This window comes from Oryctolagus cuniculus, chromosome 13 (genome assembly GCF_964237555.1).
Source record: "Oryctolagus cuniculus chromosome 13, mOryCun1.1, whole genome shotgun sequence".
Classification (NCBI taxonomy): domain Eukaryota; kingdom Metazoa; phylum Chordata; class Mammalia; order Lagomorpha; family Leporidae; genus Oryctolagus; species Oryctolagus cuniculus.
The window spans coordinates 90,664,514-90,685,872 of NC_091444.1; the positions used below are offsets into that span (position 1 = coordinate 90,664,514).

General features: G+C 38.0%; 1 protein-coding gene across 1 annotated transcript in view; it reads left to right on the forward strand.

Annotated features, from left to right (window-relative positions):
• PGER5 (prostaglandin-E(2) 9-reductase-like) overlaps positions 1 to 21,359 on the forward strand; it is a 75,379-nt gene that overhangs the window by 20,515 nt on the left and 33,505 nt on the right. Inside the window, exons 2-3 of the mRNA XM_051838576.2 lie at positions 1,887 to 1,969; positions 9,828 to 9,870. Of these exons, the coding sequence (XP_051694536.1) occupies positions 9,865 to 9,870 (6 nt within the window). The 5' untranslated portion in view covers positions 1,887 to 1,969; positions 9,828 to 9,864. The remainder of the gene's footprint in view (positions 1 to 1,886; positions 1,970 to 9,827; positions 9,871 to 21,359) is intronic.

Consider the following 21,359-nt stretch of genomic DNA (forward strand, 5'->3'; position numbering starts at 1 on the left):
ACCTTAAATTAATTTCAAGTAAAACAGAAAGAAAGTGAAGGAAGTCGGAGCCCGGACCGTCCCAGGGCGGGAAGGTCTGCTCAGGGGTGGTAGTGGCAGAGGCCGTCGCCCTGTGGCGTGTTTGTTTATCCCAGGCAAGTTTAGGGGCGACGGGGAAAGAAGGGCGGACAGGGGAGGAGGGATGCGGTTCGGCAGAAGTGGCCACCACAGCGACTCACCGCATCACCCTTGTCGCCTCAGCCTCCACAGCCTCGGCTCCTGGGACTGCCTCGGCCGCCACTCAGCGGGAGAGGAGCAGTCGCTTGGACTGCCCGCCACCGCCCCTCAAATTTTCTCAGGTCTCTGAGGAGACATTTCATATAAATAGGGTCCTACAGTCTATAGTTCTTTATGACTGGCTTCTTGCACTTAGGCATTTTCTGAGTCCACCATGTTGTAGCTGGTGTTAGTACTTTTTTTCTTGTCAAATCATCTTGTATTGTATAGTGCAATACTATTCTCTTGTATGAATTAACCAATTCATCAGTGGAGCAACATTTGGTGGTTTCCACTTTTTGACTATTATTGACACTGCTTTGAGCATTGATTTGCAAGTTTTTTTGTGAGACTTAGTGTTTTCCTCCTTGCCATTGGGTTTTCCTGTTCCTGTTTCATCTCTCCACTTTGTGCTGTCCATTCTTTCTTTTAGTTTCTGTTCATCTAACCTTGTTCATGCAGACCTAAGCCCAAATTTCCCTTTTTTCAATAAGCTTTTCATTCTGTGACATTTTTATCTCTTACAGGCATAACTGTTTTCAGTACTTGTCAGCTACTTTGTGCATAGCAATGTAACCCTTAGTTTTACATAACATTTTGTTTTTTCATAGGAGATAATCTTGTCTAAATAGTAATGTAACTCAGGGGAAAATATCTGATATGCATGTCACTTTTCCTTGTATATATTGAAGATAGTGTAGTTTAGAAGATGTCAGGATAAATTAAACACTTTATGCTGTATTATAATGTATTTGTGAGACTTTGACATATATGTTTTGCATATAAGTTTTAGAAAATGCGTTCTATATGTATTTTAAGTAATTATAAAATTAAACTCACTGGATTCTAATAGTAAGTATATCTTTCAACTACTAATGATTTATTCACTAAAGACAAATTCTATGTTTAATTTCTTGTAATCATGTATCGAGAAGGGGGACTTACAGTTTCATAGCTCATTACCAACTGAAAAACTCTTGAGAAAAGCTTCCCTGATAAACCAAGCCATCTAACCTTTCTTACCCTCAGAGAACTTGCACAAGCAACCAAAAATTAGTTCATATGAGAAATTTAATGTAGACATAGTGTCCAATATTCTCAAGTCTCTGGCATTAGCCTGTCTCTAATGATCTTGTATGGTATGCGTGTACAATCTAGACATTCTGTCTGTGTTACATGTCATGATTAGTTTGCGTTATTCTGCATAATCTATACATTATGTGAAAATAATGCTGTTGGCTAATGGATGGAATTTGATGCAGTACTGGGGACACATTTTAGTCATTATGTTTCCCATTTGATGACATTCTCAATGGTGTGACCAGTGCAATGTGAATGGGAACTAACTTTCTTTGGAATGCCTCCTGGCTGAATCATCAAATTTTGCACAAACATGAAATCAATAATAATTGCAGGCCAGATCAAATTATTTTAGAGTTTGGGCCACGTGATCTATATAGCAACAACTCAACTCTGCTGTCATAGCACAAATATAATCCTGAACAATATGCAAATTAGGAGATGTTGCTGTGTGCCAATACGATTTTAATTGCTAATTTGGGTATTGGGCACATTTGCACCAGGTACTGGTAAAATTTGTGCTTTTTCTACTTTTTTTTTTTTTTTTTTAGCTACAAGAAGAAAAAGATGAACATTAAGAACCTGTACAGAATGCTGAGAAGTCACAAGATCATCAGGAAAACTACAATTCAAAGTATGAAAAGTAACTTGAGTCCTTATGAAGCACTGGCTGTAAGAAATAGGAGAGTTATGATCCTAAGCACATCTATGTGAAACCAGGAAAAAATTCATCTTCAAGCTATTTTGGAATGCATACTTTTTGTACATTTTCCCTAAATGTTGCACATTATCTATCCTCAAAGACACATGGAAACATGATACTGTTGCCAAATATTTACTTTCAAATTTTTAGGAACTTACATAATTATATACTCTGGTGTTTTGTGTTATTTATATTTTTAGAATTATGGGTGAGAATAATTATTTTTGAATCTCCATTATAGGTTAGAATGTTTAAATTCTCAGCTGAAAGAGGCTTTCCAAAACCAAGCCATCTTATTTGAACAACTCAAGGAAAAACATGATTTCAACACTAAATTCATTAAGTCAAAAATCTTAATTTCTGCTGTATCTAAAAAGGAATTTTATTTCTTTATTAATAGATTGTAAGACTATTTTAGGTAATATGAAAAGTCTCATTGACAAGTATATTTACTCTCTTCATATGGATATTATGAAGAGTAGTGCAAGTCTGTTTAGTTTTATAAAACAAATTGACTTCATAAAATTATTTAGGGCCAGGGAGTTGCACAGTCATCTATGTGACCCCACAATTATCTGTGTATCAGGCCATGCATTCACATAGGACAGTACAGAAAAAAACACACAAGAATCAAACATGGGAAATGTTTGTATTTTATAGAAAAGGTGAACTTTGTTTAAAGTTAAGTCCTGAATGTCAAAGGAAAAAAATGAAACTTATAAACACTGTTAAGACATGAGATTATTTATCTCATCCTGAAATCAGGTGAAGATGAAATATATAATAGGAAGCAAATGTGAATTTTTCCAAAAACCCTATTAGTAGCATATGATTGAATTAAACCTAGTTATCTTGAATATTCAAGTTTTTGGACAAAAGTTTCTAGGGAATCTTTATAATGTAAAATAAAACCACTCTTTTAAAAATAGCTGTTTAGGGGCCAGCTGCATGGCAGAGTAATTAATCCTCTGCCTGCAGCATGGCATTCCATATGGGTGCCAGTTCTAGTCCTGGCTGCCCCTCTTCCAATCCAGCTCTCTGCTATGGCCTGGGAAAACTGTAGAAGATGGCCCCTGCACCCACATGGGAGACCAGGAAGAAGCACCTGGCTCCTGGCTTTGGATTAGCACAGCTCTCTGGCTGTTGAGGCCATCTGGGGAGTGAACCAATGGAAGGAAGGCCTTTCTTTCTGTATTTCCCTCTCGCTGTCTGTAACTCTACCTCTCAAATAAATAAATAAATAATTTTTTTTGACAGGCAGAGTGGACAGTGAGAGAGAGAGAGACAGAGAGAAAGGTCTTCCTTTGCCGTTGGTTCACCCTCCAATGGCCACCGCGGCCAGCGCGCTGCGGCTGGCACACCGCGCTGAACCAATGGCAGGAGCCAGGTACTTATCCTGGTCTCCCATGCGGGTGCAGGGCCCAAATACTTGGGCCATCCTCCACTGCACTCCCTGGCCACAGCAGAGCTGGCCTGAAAGAGGGGCAACCAGGACAGAATCCGGTGCCCCGACCAGGACTAGAACCTGGTGTGCTGGTGCCGCAAGGTGGAGGATTAGCCTAGTGAGCCACGGCGCCGGCAGTAAATAACCTTTAAAACATTTTAAAAATTAAAAAATTGCTGTTAAAAACTCATTAGCAGTATTTTTTTAAATCTGTATTTGTTTTTCATTTTTACTGGAAAGAAAGAGAGGTAAAAGGTGAAGATGAGAGAAGGAATGAGAAAGAGATCTTTCATCTGTGGGTCCACTACTGAAATGCCTGTAACAGCTGAGAGCTGGGAGCCCAAAATTCAATCCAGTTCTACCGTGTAGGTGCAGGATCCAAGCACTTGAGACACCATTTGCTGTTTCACTGAGTGTTCATTAGAAGGAATCTAGATTAGAACCCAAGTAGGCTAGACTCCATTCAAACACTCTGATATGGGTTGCATAAATCTCTAGCAGCAACATAACCACTGCACCTCTATCTTTCACAAATTAATTTTGAAAATTGAAAATCTACAAAAGATAGTATTAAATTTAAGTCTTTTATCCATCTTGAGTTTATTTTTGAATATGGTGATAGGTATGGATCTAATTTCATTCTTGTACACATATAAATCCAGTTTTGCCTGCACCATTTGTTCAAGAGACTGTCCTTACTTCCACTGTTTGGTCTGAGCACTTTTGTCAAAAATCAGTTGGCTTGTATGTATGTGGATTAATTTCTGGGCTCTCTGTTCAGTTCCATCATTCTATGTATTGGTTTTTATGCCAGTACTATGCTGCTTTAATTACTATAGCTTTGTAGTATGCTTTGAAGTCAGGTAGATGCCTCCAGCTTGACTTTTCTCATTCAGGATTGCTTTGGCTATTCTGGGTCTTTTGTGATTCCATACAAATTTTAGGATTGCTTTTTCTAGTTTTGTAAAGAATGTCATTAGTAGTTTGATAGGGATTGCATTGAATCTATAGATTGTTCATGTAGAATAGGCATTTTAATGATTTTGAATCTTTCAACCCATGAGCAAGTGGTGTCTTTCCATTTTTTTTTTTGGGGGGGTCCTTAATGACCTCTTCTTCAATGTTTGATACTTTTCATTGTATAAACCTTTCACTTCTTTGGTTCAATTTATTCCTAAACAGTTGATTTTTTGGTACCTATTGTGAATGAAATTTCTTTCCTGATTTCTTTTTCTTTGAGTTCATGATTAACCTAGAAAAAAGCACTTGATTTTGTATATTCACTTTACTGAATTGGTTTATCAATTCTAACAGCTTTTTGGTGGAGTGTTAAGGTTTGTCCACATAAATCATGTCATATAAAATCATATAAAATAAAATCATATAAAATCAAGATCACACATGATCTTGCTGAAATTGGTTTACAAAAGTGTTCTCTATAATGTTATGGTTTCATCAACATGAAGGTAAGAAATTTTTCAAGAGGGATTTCATTTTTTCTATGTAAAACATATACTATCAAATATTTTTGAGTATAATATAAGATAACAATATCTGTTATACATAGGAAATAGATACAAAGGAGAACTATTGAGGAAAATAATATTACATTGGTAGTTCTTTCATTCAAATTATGTAAGAATGTGACTTATACTTTATGTAATTTTTATTTATAATAATGTAAGATTCTACCAGTAACTGTTCCTTCCTACATATTGTCATAAGTTCTTTTTCCCCCCATGTTCTACTTGGTGATGCTATTGACACATTTTTCAATTTCTAAAGTTTGCCCTTCAGTATCTTGACACCCCAACTTTATGGAAAAAATATTTTCAGGTTATTGAAGAATATAGGAGTCAACAAAATTTGCCTTCATGCCAGAATAAAAGTATATATATACTTTATCATGATCTCCATGAACTACTTACTATGTCATGTGTAGGAGTATTTAAAGCCTGTTGGGATATTTTATTAGAGAATAACTTTTATATAAAATATTTAAGAAAGAATATTCTAGAGACAGCTGCAATATATTTTGAACTATTTCTTCACATTTCATAAGTAAATGGATAATTAAAATTAATAACTTAGAACTGTATTTGTGAATTGTATGAAATGAGTTTATTTTAAATAACTTTTTAAAAATTATGATCAAATTTAAAAAACAAATAGTTCAAAATTTGACTACATTTTTACAACATGCATTTTAAAGGCAGAGATAGAGAGAGGGAAGGGGAGACAGAGAGGTCTTAATTTGCTTCTTCACTCCCCAAATGGACACAATGGACAGGGCTGGGCCTCACCAAAGCCAGAGCCTGGAACTTCACCCAGGTCTCTCACATGGGTGTCAGGAGCCCAAACACTCGGGCCATCTTTTGCTGCTTTCTCAAGTGCATTATCAGAGAGCTGGAATGAAAGTGGAGCATCGATGCCTTAATATAGGATGCTGGCATCAGACAAGCTGCTTACCTTGCTGATCTACAATGCATGCCCCCGATGCTAACTAAAAGAAATGAAAATTAAAGAGTTATACATTGATTTCATTATTTCTCATTCTAGAAAGTCATGCATCTAACAATGGAATTTGAAAGGTAGTTCTCTTTTGAAAAATGTCTATTGAGGTCCTTGGCCTATCTCTTAAGTGGGTTGTTTGTTTTGATGTTGTGGAGTTTCTTGATCTCTTTATAGATTCTTGTTATAATCCTTTATCTGTTGCATAGTTTGCAAATATTTTTTCCCATTCTGTCAGTTGCCTCTTCACTTTCCTTACTGTCTCTTTTGCAGAACAGAAACTTCTCAATTTGATATAATCCCAATTGTTAATTTTGGCTTTGATTACCTGTGCTTCCAGGGTCCTTTCCAAGAAGTCCTTTCCGGTACCTATATCTTGCAGGGTTTCACCAATGTTCTCTAATAATTTGATGGTGTCAGGTCATAGATTTAGGTCTTTAATCCATGTTGAGTGGATTTTTGTGTAAGGTGAAAGGTAGGGGTCTTGCTTCACGCTTCTGCACGTGGAAAGCCAGCTTTCCCAGCACCATTTATTGAATAGACTGTCCTTACTCCACGGATCCTTGATCAAAGATATGTTGGCTGTAGATGTTTGGATTAATTTCTGGTGTTTCTATTCTGTTCCATTGGTCTTGCCATCTGTTTCTGTACCAGTATCACACTGTTTTGATTATAACTGCCCTGTAGTATTGTGATGCCTCCAGCTTTGTTTTTGTTGTACAAGATTGCTTGAGTTATTCAAGGTTTCCTGTGTCTGCATATGAATTTCAGCATCATATTTTCCAACTCTGAGAAGAGTGTCTTTGGTATTTTGATTGGTATCACATTGAATCTATAAATTGCTTTTGGGAGAATGGGCATTTTGATGATATTGATTCTTCCAATCAATAAGCATGGAAGATTTTCCATTTTTTGGTATCCCCTTCTATTTCTTTCTTTAAGATTTTGTAATTCTCATCATAGAGAACTTTAATGTCCTTGGTTAAGTTTATTCCAAGGTATTTGATTATTTTTGTAGCTATTGTGAATGGAATTGATCATAGAAGTTCTTTCTCAGCTGTGGCATTGCCTGTGTATACAAAGGCTGTTGATTTTTGTGCATTGATTTTATATCCTGCTACTTTGCCAAATTCTTCTATGAGTTCCAATCATCTCTTAGTAGAGTTCTTTGGAGCCCATAAATAGAGAATCATATCATCTGCAAAGAGGGATAGTTTGAGTTCTTCCTTCTCAATTTGTATCCCTTTAATTTATTTTTCTTGCCTAATAGCTCTGGCTAATATTTCCAGAACTATATTGAATAGCAGTGGTGAGAGTGGGTGTCCCTGTCTGGTACCAGATCTCAGTGGAAATGCTTCCAAATTTACCCCATTCAATAGGATGCTGACAGTGGGTGTTTCATAAATTGCTTTGATTGTATTGAGGAATGTTCCTTCCATACGCAGTTTGCTTAGGGTTTTCATCATGAAAGGGTGTTGTATTTAATCAAATGCTTTCTCTGCATCTATTGAGATAATCATATGATTTTTCTTCGGGAGTTTGTTAATGTGGTGTATCACATTGATTGATTTGCAAACATTGAACCATCCCTGCATACTAGGGATAAATCCCACTTGGTCTGGGTGGATGATCTTTCTGATGTGTTGTTGAATCCTATTGTCCAGAATTTTATTGAGGATTTTTGCATCTATATTCATCATGGATATAGACATTTTTCAAAAGAGGAAACCAAATGGCCAACAGACACATGAAAAATGTTCAGGATCACTAACAATCAGGGAAATGCAAATCAAAACCATAATGAGGTTTCACCTCACCCCAACAGTAGACTGGATAAATAAATTATGGGACATGTACTCTATAGAATACTATACAGCAGGAAAAAACAATGAAATCCAGTCATTTGCAACAAAATGGAGAAATCTGGAACACATGATCCTGAGTGAAATAAGCCAGTCTCAAAGGGACAAATATCACATGTTCTCCCTGATCGGTGATAACTAACTGAGCACCAAAAAGGAAACCTGTTGAAGTGAAATGGACACTATGAGAAACGGTGACTTGATCAGCCCTTGTCCTGACTGTTGATGTACAATGTAATACTTTATCCATTTTAGTATTTTTTTGTTCTAGTTAATACAATTGGTTGAACTCTGTAATCAACACACAATTATTCTTAGGTGTTTAAATTTAACTGAAACGTGAGCTCTGTTAAATAAAAGAGTGGGAATAAGAGAGGGAGGAGATGTACAATTTGGGACATGCTAAATCTGATTTGCCCCAAATCGTAGAGTTAGAAATGTGCCAGGGGATTCCAATCCAATCCCATCAAAGTGCATGTACCAATATCATCTCACTAGTCCAAGTGATCAATTTCAGTTCACAATTGATCATAATGATAGGTCTAAGAGTCAAAGGGATCACATAAACTAGACTAGTGTCTGCTAATACTAACTGATAGAATAAAAAAGGGAGAGAAAGATCCAACATGGGAAGCGAGATACACAGCAGACCCATAGAATGGCAGATGTCGTAAACAGCACTCTGGCCTCAGAATCAGCCCTTAGGGCATTTGGATCTGGCTGAAGAGCCCATGAGAGTATTTTAGGCATGGAAAGCCAAGACACTCTGGCAAACACACACACACACACACACACACACACACACACTAAATGAAAGATTTCTGCGAGTGAGATCCCAGTAGAAAGACAGGCCATCAAAAAAGGAGGTACCTTTCTCTGAAGGGAGGAGAGAACTTCCATTTTGACTATGACCCTGTCTAAATAAGATTGGAGTCAGCCAACCCAAAAGGCTTCCATAGCCTTGGCAACTCATGACAAGAGCCTTGGGTGATTACTGACACCATAAAAAAGAGTGTTAATTGTTAAGTCAACAGCAGGAGTCACTGTGCACTTACTCCTCATGTAGGATCTCTGTCCTTAATGTGTTGCTCAATGTGAATTAATGCTTTAACTAGTACTCAAACAGTATTTTACACTTTATTTTCTGTGTGGGTGCAAACTGAAGAAATCTTTACTTAATATATACTAAATTGATCTTCTGTATCTAAAGATAATTGAAAATGAATCTTGATGTGAATGGAATGGGAGGGGGAGTGGTAGATGGGAGGGTTGTGGGTGGGAGGGAAGTTATGGGGGGGAAAAGCCATTGTAATCCATAAACTGCACTTTGGAAATTTATATTTACTAAATAAAAGTTAAAAAAAAAGAAAGGTACTTCTGAAATTTTCTGAATACTCATGTGCATATGAATACAGAACTGTTGTGTTATAATATACACAGGATGGCTTTTTTATCTATTGCCTGTAGAATTTTTACATGATATTATGACAATACCACTTTCTTTACTTATTTGCTTAATATTCCATGATGAAAATACCATGGAATACTTTAAAATTAGTTTTCCTAGAAGTGGGCAATGGAAAATTCAGTTTATGGGACACATAAAAGTGAAAAATATTGTCTTTTATAAAGTACAGGGTTGTTCTAGTAAGTAAAAGCCATTCATTTATTTTAAAATCTGACTGGACTTGTTTTAAGCTTTGTACTATTAAATGTCACCCTTCTAAAATAATGTGTATGAAACAGATTAATGCTAAATGTAGTTTTTAATCATATCATATTTTCCTATTAGGTTAACATAAAATCACTAGGAATTTTGTAATATATGTGACTGTTCTTCTATTTAAGCGATCTTCAAGTTTGGTCTAATCTCTAAAAGAATTAATGACCACATTTTTAACTGATACTTCATTCCCATGATAATGTAACTAGTTTAACTTAAATAGTATACATAAAATTTGTCTTGTTTCAGATGTGGAAAGCACAACACAATTTAAGTAGCAAATGAGATGGAGGTATGTTGTCAAATTTTGTGAATGCATTGATTTATGACGTAAACTGTAAGTAGCAAGTGGCATTCCTTTTTATTTAGCTTCACTACTTTACATAAAGCTAATGAACTATGTCAATAAACTGCTGACATTATGCCATCAGCTCTGATTACTTTGGAATATAGTTCCTATAAGTAAGGTAATACTAACTGGAACAAAACACTCAATCAAAACATTAACACTGTTTTGTGAATCTGCAGATTCTTTTCAAATTTTGTTACATATCTTGTAGTGTCCCTGATAACAAGAGACTACCATTCAGATCCATCATTTTTTCCAAATCTGAGAAGAATGTCTGTGGTGTTTTGACTGGTATTGCATTGAGTCTATAAAGTGCTTTTGGAAGAATGGGCATTTTGATGATATTGATGATACTGATGTGTCCATGAACATAGAAGATATTTTCCATTTTTTGCTATTCTCCTTTATTTCTTTAAGATTTTGTGATTTTCATCATAGAGACCTTTGACATCTCTGGTTAAGTTATTCCAAGGTATTTGATTGTTTTTGTGGCTATTGTGAATGGGATTGATCATAGAAGTTCTTTCTCAGCCATGGCATTGTCTGTGTATAGAAAGGATATTGATTTTTGTGCACTGATTTTATATCCTGCTACTTTTCCAAACTCTTCTATGAGTTCCAACAGTCTTTTAGGAGAATTCTTTGGATCTCCTAAATAAAGAATCATATCATCTGTAAAGAGGGATAGTTTGAGTTCTTCCTTCCCAGTTTGTATCCCTTTAATTTCTTTTTCTTGTCAAATGGCTCTGGCTAAAACTTCTACTATATTGGATTGCAATGTTGAAAGTGGGCATCTCTATCTGGTACTGGTTCTCAGTGGAAATGCTTCTAACTTTTCTCCATTCAATATGATGTTGGCCATGAGTTTTGCATAATTTACCTTGATTGTGTTGAAGAATGTGCCATTTATACCCAATTTGCTTAGAGTTTTCATCATGAAAGGGTGTTGTATTTTATCGAATGCTTTCTCTACATCTATTGAGATAATCAAACGGTTTTCCTTCGGGAGTTTGTTAATGTGGTGTATCACATTGATTGATTTGCAAATGTTGAACCATCCCTGCATACCAGGGATAAATCCCACTTGGTCTGGATGGATGATCTTTCTGATGTGTTGTTGAATCCTATTGGCCAGAATTTTATTGAGGATTTTTGCATCTTTTTTTTTAACTTTTATTTAATGAATATAAATTTCCAAAGTACGATTTATGGATTACAATGGCTTCCCCCACATACCGTCCCTCCCACCCACAACCCTCCCCTTTCCCACTCCCTCTCCCCTTCCATTCACATCAAGATTCATTTTCGATTATCTTAATATACAGAAGATCAGCTTAGTATACATTAAGTAAGGATTTCAACAGTTTGCTCTCACACAGAAACATAAAGTGAAAAATAATAGATGATTTTTTTTAAATGATGATGAAATCAGATCAGACCTATTGTCATGTTTAATCCCAGTAAGAGTCAAGTTGGGAGTTGATAATTTCTTTCTTTTTTACAGAGGATCAGTTTAGTATACATTAAGTAAAGATTTCAACAGTTTGCACCCCCATGAAAACACAAAGTGAAATATATTGTTTGAGTACTTGTTATAGCATTAAATCTCAATGCACAGCACATTAAGGACAGAGATCCTACATGAGGAGTAAGTGCACAGTGACTCCTGTTGTTGACTTTACCAATTGACACTCCTGTCTATGGCATCAGTAGTCTCCCTATGCTCCGGTCATGAGTTTCCAAGGCTATGGAAGCCCTCCGAGTTCTCCGATTCTTATCTTGTTTAGACAAGGTCATAGTCAAAGTGGAGGTTCTCTCCTCCCTTCAGAGAAAGGTACCTCCTTCTTTGAAGACCTGTTCTTTCCACTGGGATCTCACTCACAGAGATCTTTTGCCAGAGTGTCTTGGCTTTCCATGCCTGAAATACTCTCATGGGCTTTTCAGCCAGATCCGAATGCCTTTAGGGCTGATTCTGAGGCCAGAGTGCTATTTAGGACATCTGCCATTCTATGAGTCTGCTGAGTATCTCACTTCCCATGTTGGATCACTCTCCCCTTTATTTATTCCATCAGTTAGTGTTAGCAGGTACTAGACTTGTTTATGTGCTCCCTTTGACTCTTAGTCCTTTCATTATGATCAATTGTGAACTGAAATTGATCACTTGGAATAGTGAGATGGCATTGGTACATGCCACCTTGATGGGATTGAATTGGAATCATCAGGGATATTGGTCTGTAATTTTCTTTCAATGCTGCATCATTTTCAGGCTTAGGGATTAAGGTGATGCTGGCTTCAAAGAAAGAATTTGGGAGGATTCCCTATATTTCAATTGTTTTGGATAGTTTGAGAAAAGTTGGAGTTAGTTCTTCTTTAAATATCTGGTAGAATTCAGCAGTGAATCCATCATGTCCTGGGCTTTTCTTTTTTGGGAGGGCCTTTATTACCGATTTGATTTCTGACTCATTTATGGGTCTGTTTAGATTGTCTATGTCTTCATGTTTCAATTTAGATAGATTATGTGTGTTCAGGAATCTATCCATTTCTGATAGATTTCCCAGTTTGCTGGCATGCAACTCTTTGTAGAGTTGTAGAGTTATTATTCTGATGATTCTTTTTATTTCTGTGGTGTCTGTTGTTACATTTCCTTTTTCATCTCTGATTTTATTGATTTGGGTCTTCTCTCTCCTTTTTTAGTTATTTGGGCCAATGGTGTGTCTTTGTTCAAAAGCAAACAAAACCAATTTTCATTTTCCTTGAGAATTTTGTACAATATAGCACTGGGTATTATTTTGCGTTATTTAAAGATGAAGCTAAGGGAGAACAATATGTTTGAATTTTCTTATTCTAAGTGTTCTATATGTTAATTGCATAATGGTAATGATTTGAAAAATTTGCATATAATTAAAATATATTTACCATAAAGTCATGCACATGAATGTAAGTCAGATTTTAAAACTAGAAAAAAAAAAAACAAAAATTGCTTTTACACTAATGATGGTTCAGGTAAATCACTTTTTACTTTTCTAGAAATGTATTCATTGAGTTTAGACTTTTTGTTTTTCTAGTTTAGTATTGTTGGATATTGAAATTACCCATTTTCTGATGAGTATTAACATGGAGGACTTTACCAAGAGTTCTACCAAGAGCCCCTGCTTATGAATCATGATGCAGGAGTTGTCTCAGATGCTGGTGACTGGGCACCTCTTTACTGGTTAATCTGTGCTGCTTAGCAACTCACACTTTTGGAGCTGTATCTTGGGGCACAAATTTATGGCAGTGAATTTTTGTCACTTCCTGAAAAATAAAATAATACTGTTTTCCTTAAAGATTCTTACTTATCACTGACCATAACTTGTATGCTTTGTTTCATTTTTGACTCCTTAGTCCCTCAAACTGGTTTGCTTAGAAGTTTGGAGACCTGTGGAAGGAGATGATAACAACTAGTCCACGCATGAGGTTTGGATATGGGTGGGAAGTGTTGTCAATCTGAAGGAAGTTAGCAAAGACTTTTCTTAGTCATTGTTTCTCCAATGCTTTGAGGAACAGTAAAACTCACAGCATAAAACCTGGAAGGTGAGGCAGTAGTGCAAGGATTACCAGTAGTCTTGTGGCTTCCTTCTGTTAGCTTATGGATCAGAGCTTCAGGTGCTTGGTATTAGGTATACTTGAGGGAGGGTTAGTCAGGTAGGGGAGAAAGGAACCAGTCTGGAAGGATGATCAGGAGTCAGATATAAGGGAAACTGAGGAAGAGGGAGTTGAACACAACTCTGCTTGAGAATATTGGCAGATAACTCTTTTGATAATTATATCTGCAGATAAAAGGTGATTTTCATATATTTTATCAAAGAACCAGAGCTGAGGCTCAGGTCTGGTCTGTTTATGTGTTCCCAAAAAGAAGCATTGAACTTCCTGGTAATGCAGTGGGATAGAAAAATCAAAGAAACAATTGATAAGATAACCCTGAATATTAATTCCATATTTATCAAATACTTTTCTAATTTAAAATAAATTGAACTTTTTATATTATGCCTTTAAAAACCTAAATATAAAATAGTCAGATCAAAAAATATGAAACCAAAAATCTCCCAAAGCCATTAAGTCATGTAAATATTTAAGAAGCGATATTATATATAGAATCATCCAACTTATCCAAATTATCAAATGATTTTAAAAGAATATATGTAATACCACACAATGTTTCATAATTTGTTAAGTTTGGGGAACATCTTTTAAAAAGATGCAAAACAGTTTTGAGTAATTTTTAGTGGGACAAAAATAATCAACTATCTGTGGAGGAAACATGAATTTCAAGTAGTATCTCCGAAAACTGGGTCAATGTCATGGCTGCTGGACAAGAAACTCAGAGAGAATGAAAATTGTTAAATACCTGGGTGTGCCTGGAAACATTTAATCCTTCAGCTGTTTTTATCCTCATGATGACCTTTTTTCTGTCAAATAGGGTTTTCCAATCCATGTCCATTAGTTGAAACATATCCCACCAAAATGTGTAGCCCACAGTCCTTCTCTGAATAATAATTTCTAGAATTAAAATAAACTGTGAACTTGGAGAGCCCTGGCACATTTTTTTTTTTTTTTGACAGGCAGAGTGGACAGTGAGAGAGAGAGAGAGAGAAAGGTCTTCCTTTTGCCGTTGGTTCACCCTCCAATCGCCACCGCGGCCAGCGCGCTGCGGCCGGCGCACCGTGCTGATCCGATGGCAGGAGCCAGGAGCCAGGTGCTTTTCCTGGTCTCCCATGGGGTGCAGGGCCCAAGCACCTGGGCCATCCTCCACTGCACTCCCTGGCCACAGCAGAGGGCTGGCCTGGAAGAGGGGCAACCGGGACAGAATCTGGCGCCCCGACCGGGACTAGAACCCGGTGTGCCGGCGCCGCTAGGCGGAGGATTAGCCTAGTGAGCTGCAGCGCCGGCCCCTGGCACATTTTTGGATACATTTTTTTTAACTTTCACTCATTCACTTGATGGTCATAGATATTCTAACTAGAGGAAAACATACAAAAACATTACAAGACACAGGGACAGGCAAGGATTATTTGGATAAGACCTCAAAAGCACAGACAACAAAAGCAAAAATAAATGAAATTATATTGAACTAAAAATATTTACTTTAGTATTACATTAAACTAAGATTATATCAAATATTACAAATATAACATTTACATATGTAACAATTATAGTAAAATGCTAAAATTGTTAAATCTACATATGATTATTGAACTCTGTACTTTTTTGTATTATTTGAAATATGTTAAAAGACAAAATGAAGTTGGAAATTAACCTTACACTATATTTCAGGTTAACTCAAAATGTATCAAATGGGGCTAGCGTGGCAGAGTTGATTAAGTCACTGCCTGGGACCCTGGCATTCTATATTGTAACATTGGAATAGAGCCCCACATGATCTGTTTTTGATTCAGTTTTCTGCTAATGTGCTTGGAAAGGCAGAAGAGTACTATGCAACTTCTTGGGCCTCTGCCATCCACATGAGAGGCCTGGATGGAGTTCTATGCTTTCTGGCATCAGCCTGAACCAACTGTAGCCTTTGCAGCCATTTGGAGAGTGAACAGCCAAAGGAAAATCTCTCTTTCTCTGCTTCTCTCTGTCACAATGCCTGTCAGATAAATAAATCTTTTTTAAAAATGAATCAAAGTCCTGAGCATATTGACACCTATCAGCAAAAAACTCCTATATAAAAATCACAGGAAAAACGTCCCTAGACATTGTATTTAGCTATGATTTTGTGGATGTAACACCAACAGCACAGTTAACCAAATACTTTGTAAAAATTAAGAGTGGGAATGTGAGAGAGAGGAGAAAGGCTTAGAGGATGGGCAGGAGGGAGGGTAGGGTAGGAGGTATCACTATGTTCCTAAATCTGTGTTTATGAAATACATGAAACTTGTATAATTTAAATAAAAAATTTTAAATTCTAATAAATAAAATTATTCATAAATAAATCAATTTAACTTTAAAGCATATGCACTGGACTTGTTCCAAATGAAAAACTTTTTGTGTCAAGAGAAACTACAAAGAGAAAGAAAACAAACCATGCAATAGGTAAACAAAAGTTTGCAAGTCACATTCCTGAGAAAGCGGAATGCAGTGAAATTCTGGCTGATGAAATAACAAATGACCTTTGCTCAACTGCAGGAAATTACTTGCTTTTTTTCATTTTTTTTGCTTGTTTGCTTGTCTGCTTATTTCATCCAAATTAAACCTGTCTTGCTAGATCTATTGATTCAAAATTTGGATAACATTTTTGGATTCTACCTTAGCTAGATCAGCCAGTTTTCTTTTATCACGAATTCTGAACATCAAAGATATTTTAGATCTCCTATCACATGACTAGAAGTCAATATTTGCTCCTGGAATTGAAATTTGACCCATGAGATGCCTTTAGATAAAGGTAGAAAACTGAAGGTCCAGCAATCTTATTTAGTCCTAGTATTTATCCTGTTTCTACAAAAAGCATAGGTAACAGGTAAAAATTTCTACTGGGGCCAATCTGAGAAATCTATGCCTTAATTTACTTATGTTTTCTGAGATCCTGCAGTAACTGTGTGGGCAGGGTCAGCTCCAGTGCCATGTGAAGGTACCGAAGTGACCTTGTCATCACCCCGCCACCCAGACACTACACTCTTGTCCTCCATGCCATTATGCTCTGGAGAAGATTTGGAACAGAACAAGCTTTTTAGTTTATACCTCATTTGAGAGTTGGGTATGAAACTTGACAGTTAAGTTACATTAGAGAATGAATAAAAGTATAAGTTGGAAAGAGGAATAAAATGTTAAGTAAGATATAAACATATTAATCATGAAGAGAGTATTTACAAATATATAAGAAATTTTACTGATTCTTTTAAGAAGACAAATTAAAAATTTCAAAAGAGCTCCTTATTGACAAACATGCATTGCTGCTCCTCCGCACGCGGAGGAGCCGCACCGGACCGGGCGCTTGTTGTTCCCTTTTTTTACAAGTCCTTTCTATAGTAAAGTAAGAATAAGTAAACAGCAAACTCCCAAAGCAAGAATGAGTAGAGAGAAATGAGAAAGAACGAAGTAACGAACTTCCCCGCGAACTCTCCAACGCACTCTCCAACCAACCCACCCCACCATGCCGTCTCTCTCCTCCTATATAGTCCTCTCCACCAATCCCAACTCGGCTGCCCACACGCCGAGCACGCCGCTCTCCTCCAATCAGGAGCAGCTCCTGCAGCTTGTCAAGTTGGTGAGAGGCAGCTGGGTAGAAGCTGTTTACTTCTCTCCCAGCGCCATATTGTGGGAGAGCAGATGCATAGAATAAATCTTAATTCCAGTAACAGTATAGTCCGAATTGCTCCCCACAGATCCCCCTTTCTTTTTATTTTTTGGCGTTGATACGCGCCTGTGTAAAGTTCAGTGTGATCTTTATGCTATTGACTCTTGTTTGTCGTGCTACTTCAGAGTTTGTTGAAAAATGTCCCGTATTCCAAAGATCTCAGGGATTGGTTATTCATTGTTTTCTTCCTCAAATGGAGTTTTCTTCTTCTAGATCTTCTGCTGGCAGGTTTATCAACCGAATTCTTCTCTCAGGGGTCCATATTGGTTGTGCCGCACCCTGTGGAAAAAAACAAACGGCGCCTCGTACTCTTCTGAGTAAGGGGAACGGGCCTTTCCATTGGTTGTCCTGTAAATCCTTCCACATTACCCACTGTATTGATTCCTTATCAGCTGATTGAGTATGCATTTCTGCAGGTGTTTTACCGTTCTTTTTCTTGTTCAAAAAATTAATTGTATAAAGAGCTAGGGCCAAGACGTCCTTGTTGGATGTGGCCATTTCCCCTATTCCCCCTTTTTGTTTAATTATTAAATTTTTTAAATATAAGTGAGCGCGTTCTACCACAGCTTGCCCCTGTGGATTGTATGGAATACCGGTAATATGGGAGATTCCGAATTCTTTCAAAAATGCAGCAAAACGCTTTGATGTATACGCTGGGCCGTTATCCGTTTTGATCACATGAGGAACTCCCCAGGCTGCAAAAGCCTGCAAGCAGTGTTGGATTACTTGTTGTACTCCTTCTTTATTCATGGCTGTGGCCATAATTACACCTGAGTATGTATCTACAGTGACGTGAACACAGCTTTGTCGCCCAAAAGAGGGGATATGTGTAACGTCCATCTGCCAGATATGTCCTGGTTTAAGGCCACGGGGATTGGCTCCCGCAGGAATCTTTGGAACTATGGTAACAACGCACTTTTCACAGGATCTAATGATATCTTCTGCTTGCTTGCGGGGAATATTAAATTTAAAACTTAAAGTGTGGGTGTTAACATGCCATTTAGAGTGATATTCTTTAGCTTGTTCCAAAGCGGTGCATGCAAGCAAGAATCTTGAATAGTGATCTGCCATCATGTTTCCTCGAGTAAGTGGGCCAGGTAAATTAGAATGAGCTCTTATGCGGCCTATGTAAATAGCATGCTCTCTTTGATTTAATAACCCCTGAATTTCACTTAGATAAGAATAGACTGAGGAGGATTTAAGAATAAGGCACTGTGTAGCGAGCATCTGAACTGCATTCACCACATATGCACTATCAGACAAAATATTCATGGGTGCGCTCTCTCTGCGTAATACTGTTGCGATAATAGCTAATTCTGCATGTTGTGGAGAAGGGGATGCTGTTAAAACAAAATATCGTTGATTGTTAAATATAGCTGCTCCTGTTCCGCCTTTAGCTCCATCCGTAAATACGGTAACTGCCCCTTGAATTGGATCCCTTCGCACCTTCTGCACCCGTTTTATTGAAACCTGTGTGCAGAAGTTAACAAATGGATGGCGAGGGTAGTGATTGTCAATCTCTATTTGTAGAATGAGAACTATGTATGCCCATTGCCAGCATTCCCTTGTAAAGGCTTCTACTGCCTCTTGAGCAAAGGGAACTACACATCGCTTTGGAGTCTTCCCCGCCATTTCTGTCGCCTTTTTTATTGCTGTTAATATTAAATCAGCCACCGCAATGCCTTGGGTGTATAGTACACGTGGTGCATGTGAATGTGGGTATACAAACAACAAGGGTCCTCCTTGCCAAATGACTGCGAAGGGATACAGCTGTTCTATAAAAATTAATATTTCTAGGGCTTGTTGTGGATCACATCTTTCCATCTGCATTGCTTTAATTTGTTTTTCAATTTTCTGTAACGCCAAGCGGGCTTCTATTGTCAATCTACGAGGGGAATCAAGCTGGGCATCTCCTTCTAAAATATTGAATAATGGCATCATATCTTCGGTAGTTAATTTACAATAGGGCCTCAACCAATTTAAATTGCCACATAATTTTTGGAAGTCATTAAGGGTCTGTAACCCATCTATTGCAATTTCAAATTCTAATGGGGTTACCTTTTCAGAAGTTACTTTAAGTCCTAAGTACTGTACTACTTCCCCTTTTTGTATTTTCTCTGGCGCTACTTGTAACCCAACTTTTTCCAAATATAATAGCAGCAGCTTATATGCTTCCATTAGGTGACTTTCACTTTCAGCTGTTATTAACAAGTCATCCATGTAGTGTAAAATTTGTACCTTTGGGCACTGTTGTCGAACTGGCTCTACTGCCTGGTCAACATATAGCTGGCATATGGCAGGACTGTTGGTCATTCCTTGGGGAAGCACCTTCCATTCATATCTTTTGTCGGGACCTTGATGATTAATGGAAGGTACGGTGAAAGCAAACCTCTGAGTGTCTTGTTCATGTAGAGGTATGCTAAAAAAGCAGTCCTTCAGATCGAGTACTATTAGTGGCCAATGCTTTGGAATCATAGTAGGAACCGGGAGTCCGGGTTGCAATGCCCCCATGGGTTGCATCTGCTGATTAACAGCCCGTAAATCATGCAACAACCGGTATTTCCCTGATTTTTTCTTTATCACGAATATTGGCGTATTCCATGGGGAGGTTGATGGTTGCAAGTGGCCTGCCTCTAATTGTTGTGATACTATATCATTTACCGCAGCCAGCTTTTCCTGGGTAAGGGGCCACTGTGGTATCCACTTTGGCTTGTTGTCCAGCCATGACAATGGCAGCGGCTGCATCTCAGTGGCCCCCACGAAAAACCCGTGTCCTGTCTTTTAAAATCGCCTTTGGACTGGGCTAGGTCCCTTCTGCCTTCTCTGGAGCCTAATCCTCTCTCCTGATATCCCTTTTTATACATAATACGCCGTTCTGTAGAACTCTCCAATTGATCCTCATTTGTTAACGTCAGTCCCAATTGTTCTAAAATGTCTCTTCCCCATAATGTGATGGGGAGTGCACTAACATAAGGTTGCACATTTCCCTTGTTCCCTTCTTGATCCTGCCAATGAAGCACCTGAGCACTCCTTGATGGTGTCATGGCCGCACCTAGGCCTACTAAAGTATTATCTCCTGGCTGAAGGGCCCATGACTTCGGCCAATCATTTTCCGAAATTATACTTACATCTGCACCTGTGTCTAGCAGGCCCTGAATTGACTTTCCTCTAATGGTTAAGGTCCACAGAGGTCGATCTGCTAGAGATAGGGACAAGGCTGCAAATTTCTCCCCTTGGGGTCCATTAACATCCTGCGCTCCAATCATGATTAGTATTTGAGCCACAGGTTCTTCTGGTTTGATTTGAATAATACCCTTTGTAGATTGTATTAGCACTTTTAACTTATCAAAAGGTAATTGAATGACTCCGGTGATGACCATTAGGCCTCTCAAAGCATTTGTTTCTTTTCCTACGATTATTCCAAGTCCGTTATGCTCCGCTGAAATTGTTTCTGCCCTCACCTCTATGGCTTGTGGCCCCATTTGAGGTGTTAGTACCGAATATTCGGTGGCTCGTAACTCTGCGCGGTAAATATTTGGTTTTGGGACCGTGGCACCCACTGATTGTTTTGGCCCCGGGGTGCAGGGGCCCACATTCCGTTTTTTTGCTGTTGACCATATACACCTGATCTTCTTATGGGGCCCGGCTCATTTGGCATCCTCTGGGGATTGCCTGCGCTGTTTATTTTAAAGTAACATTCACTGACCCAATGATTTCCTCTTCTACAGCGTGGGCAAAGGCCTGGTCTTCTCGAGTTCTCTATGCCCTGCCGATCTCGGGCTGGAAATCTGGCCCTACATTCCCTCATTAGATGCCCTTCTCGACCACATCTAAAGCATATACGTCCCCTCATGTTCTGTCTAAACTGTCGGGTTACTGCTACTGCAGCATGTGATCCAGAAACTACATCATCCATGACATCCCTACAGATTTTCAAAAAGGTAGGGATGTCCTTATGCTGCCATGGTCTAAGAGCTTCCCGACATGTTTTATTGGCCTGTTCATACGCCAATCTTTTGACTAAGGGCATTGCTTCTTCCACGGTTTCGAAAATGTTTCCTGCTGCTTCCATTAATCGGTTCACGAAATCAGCGTA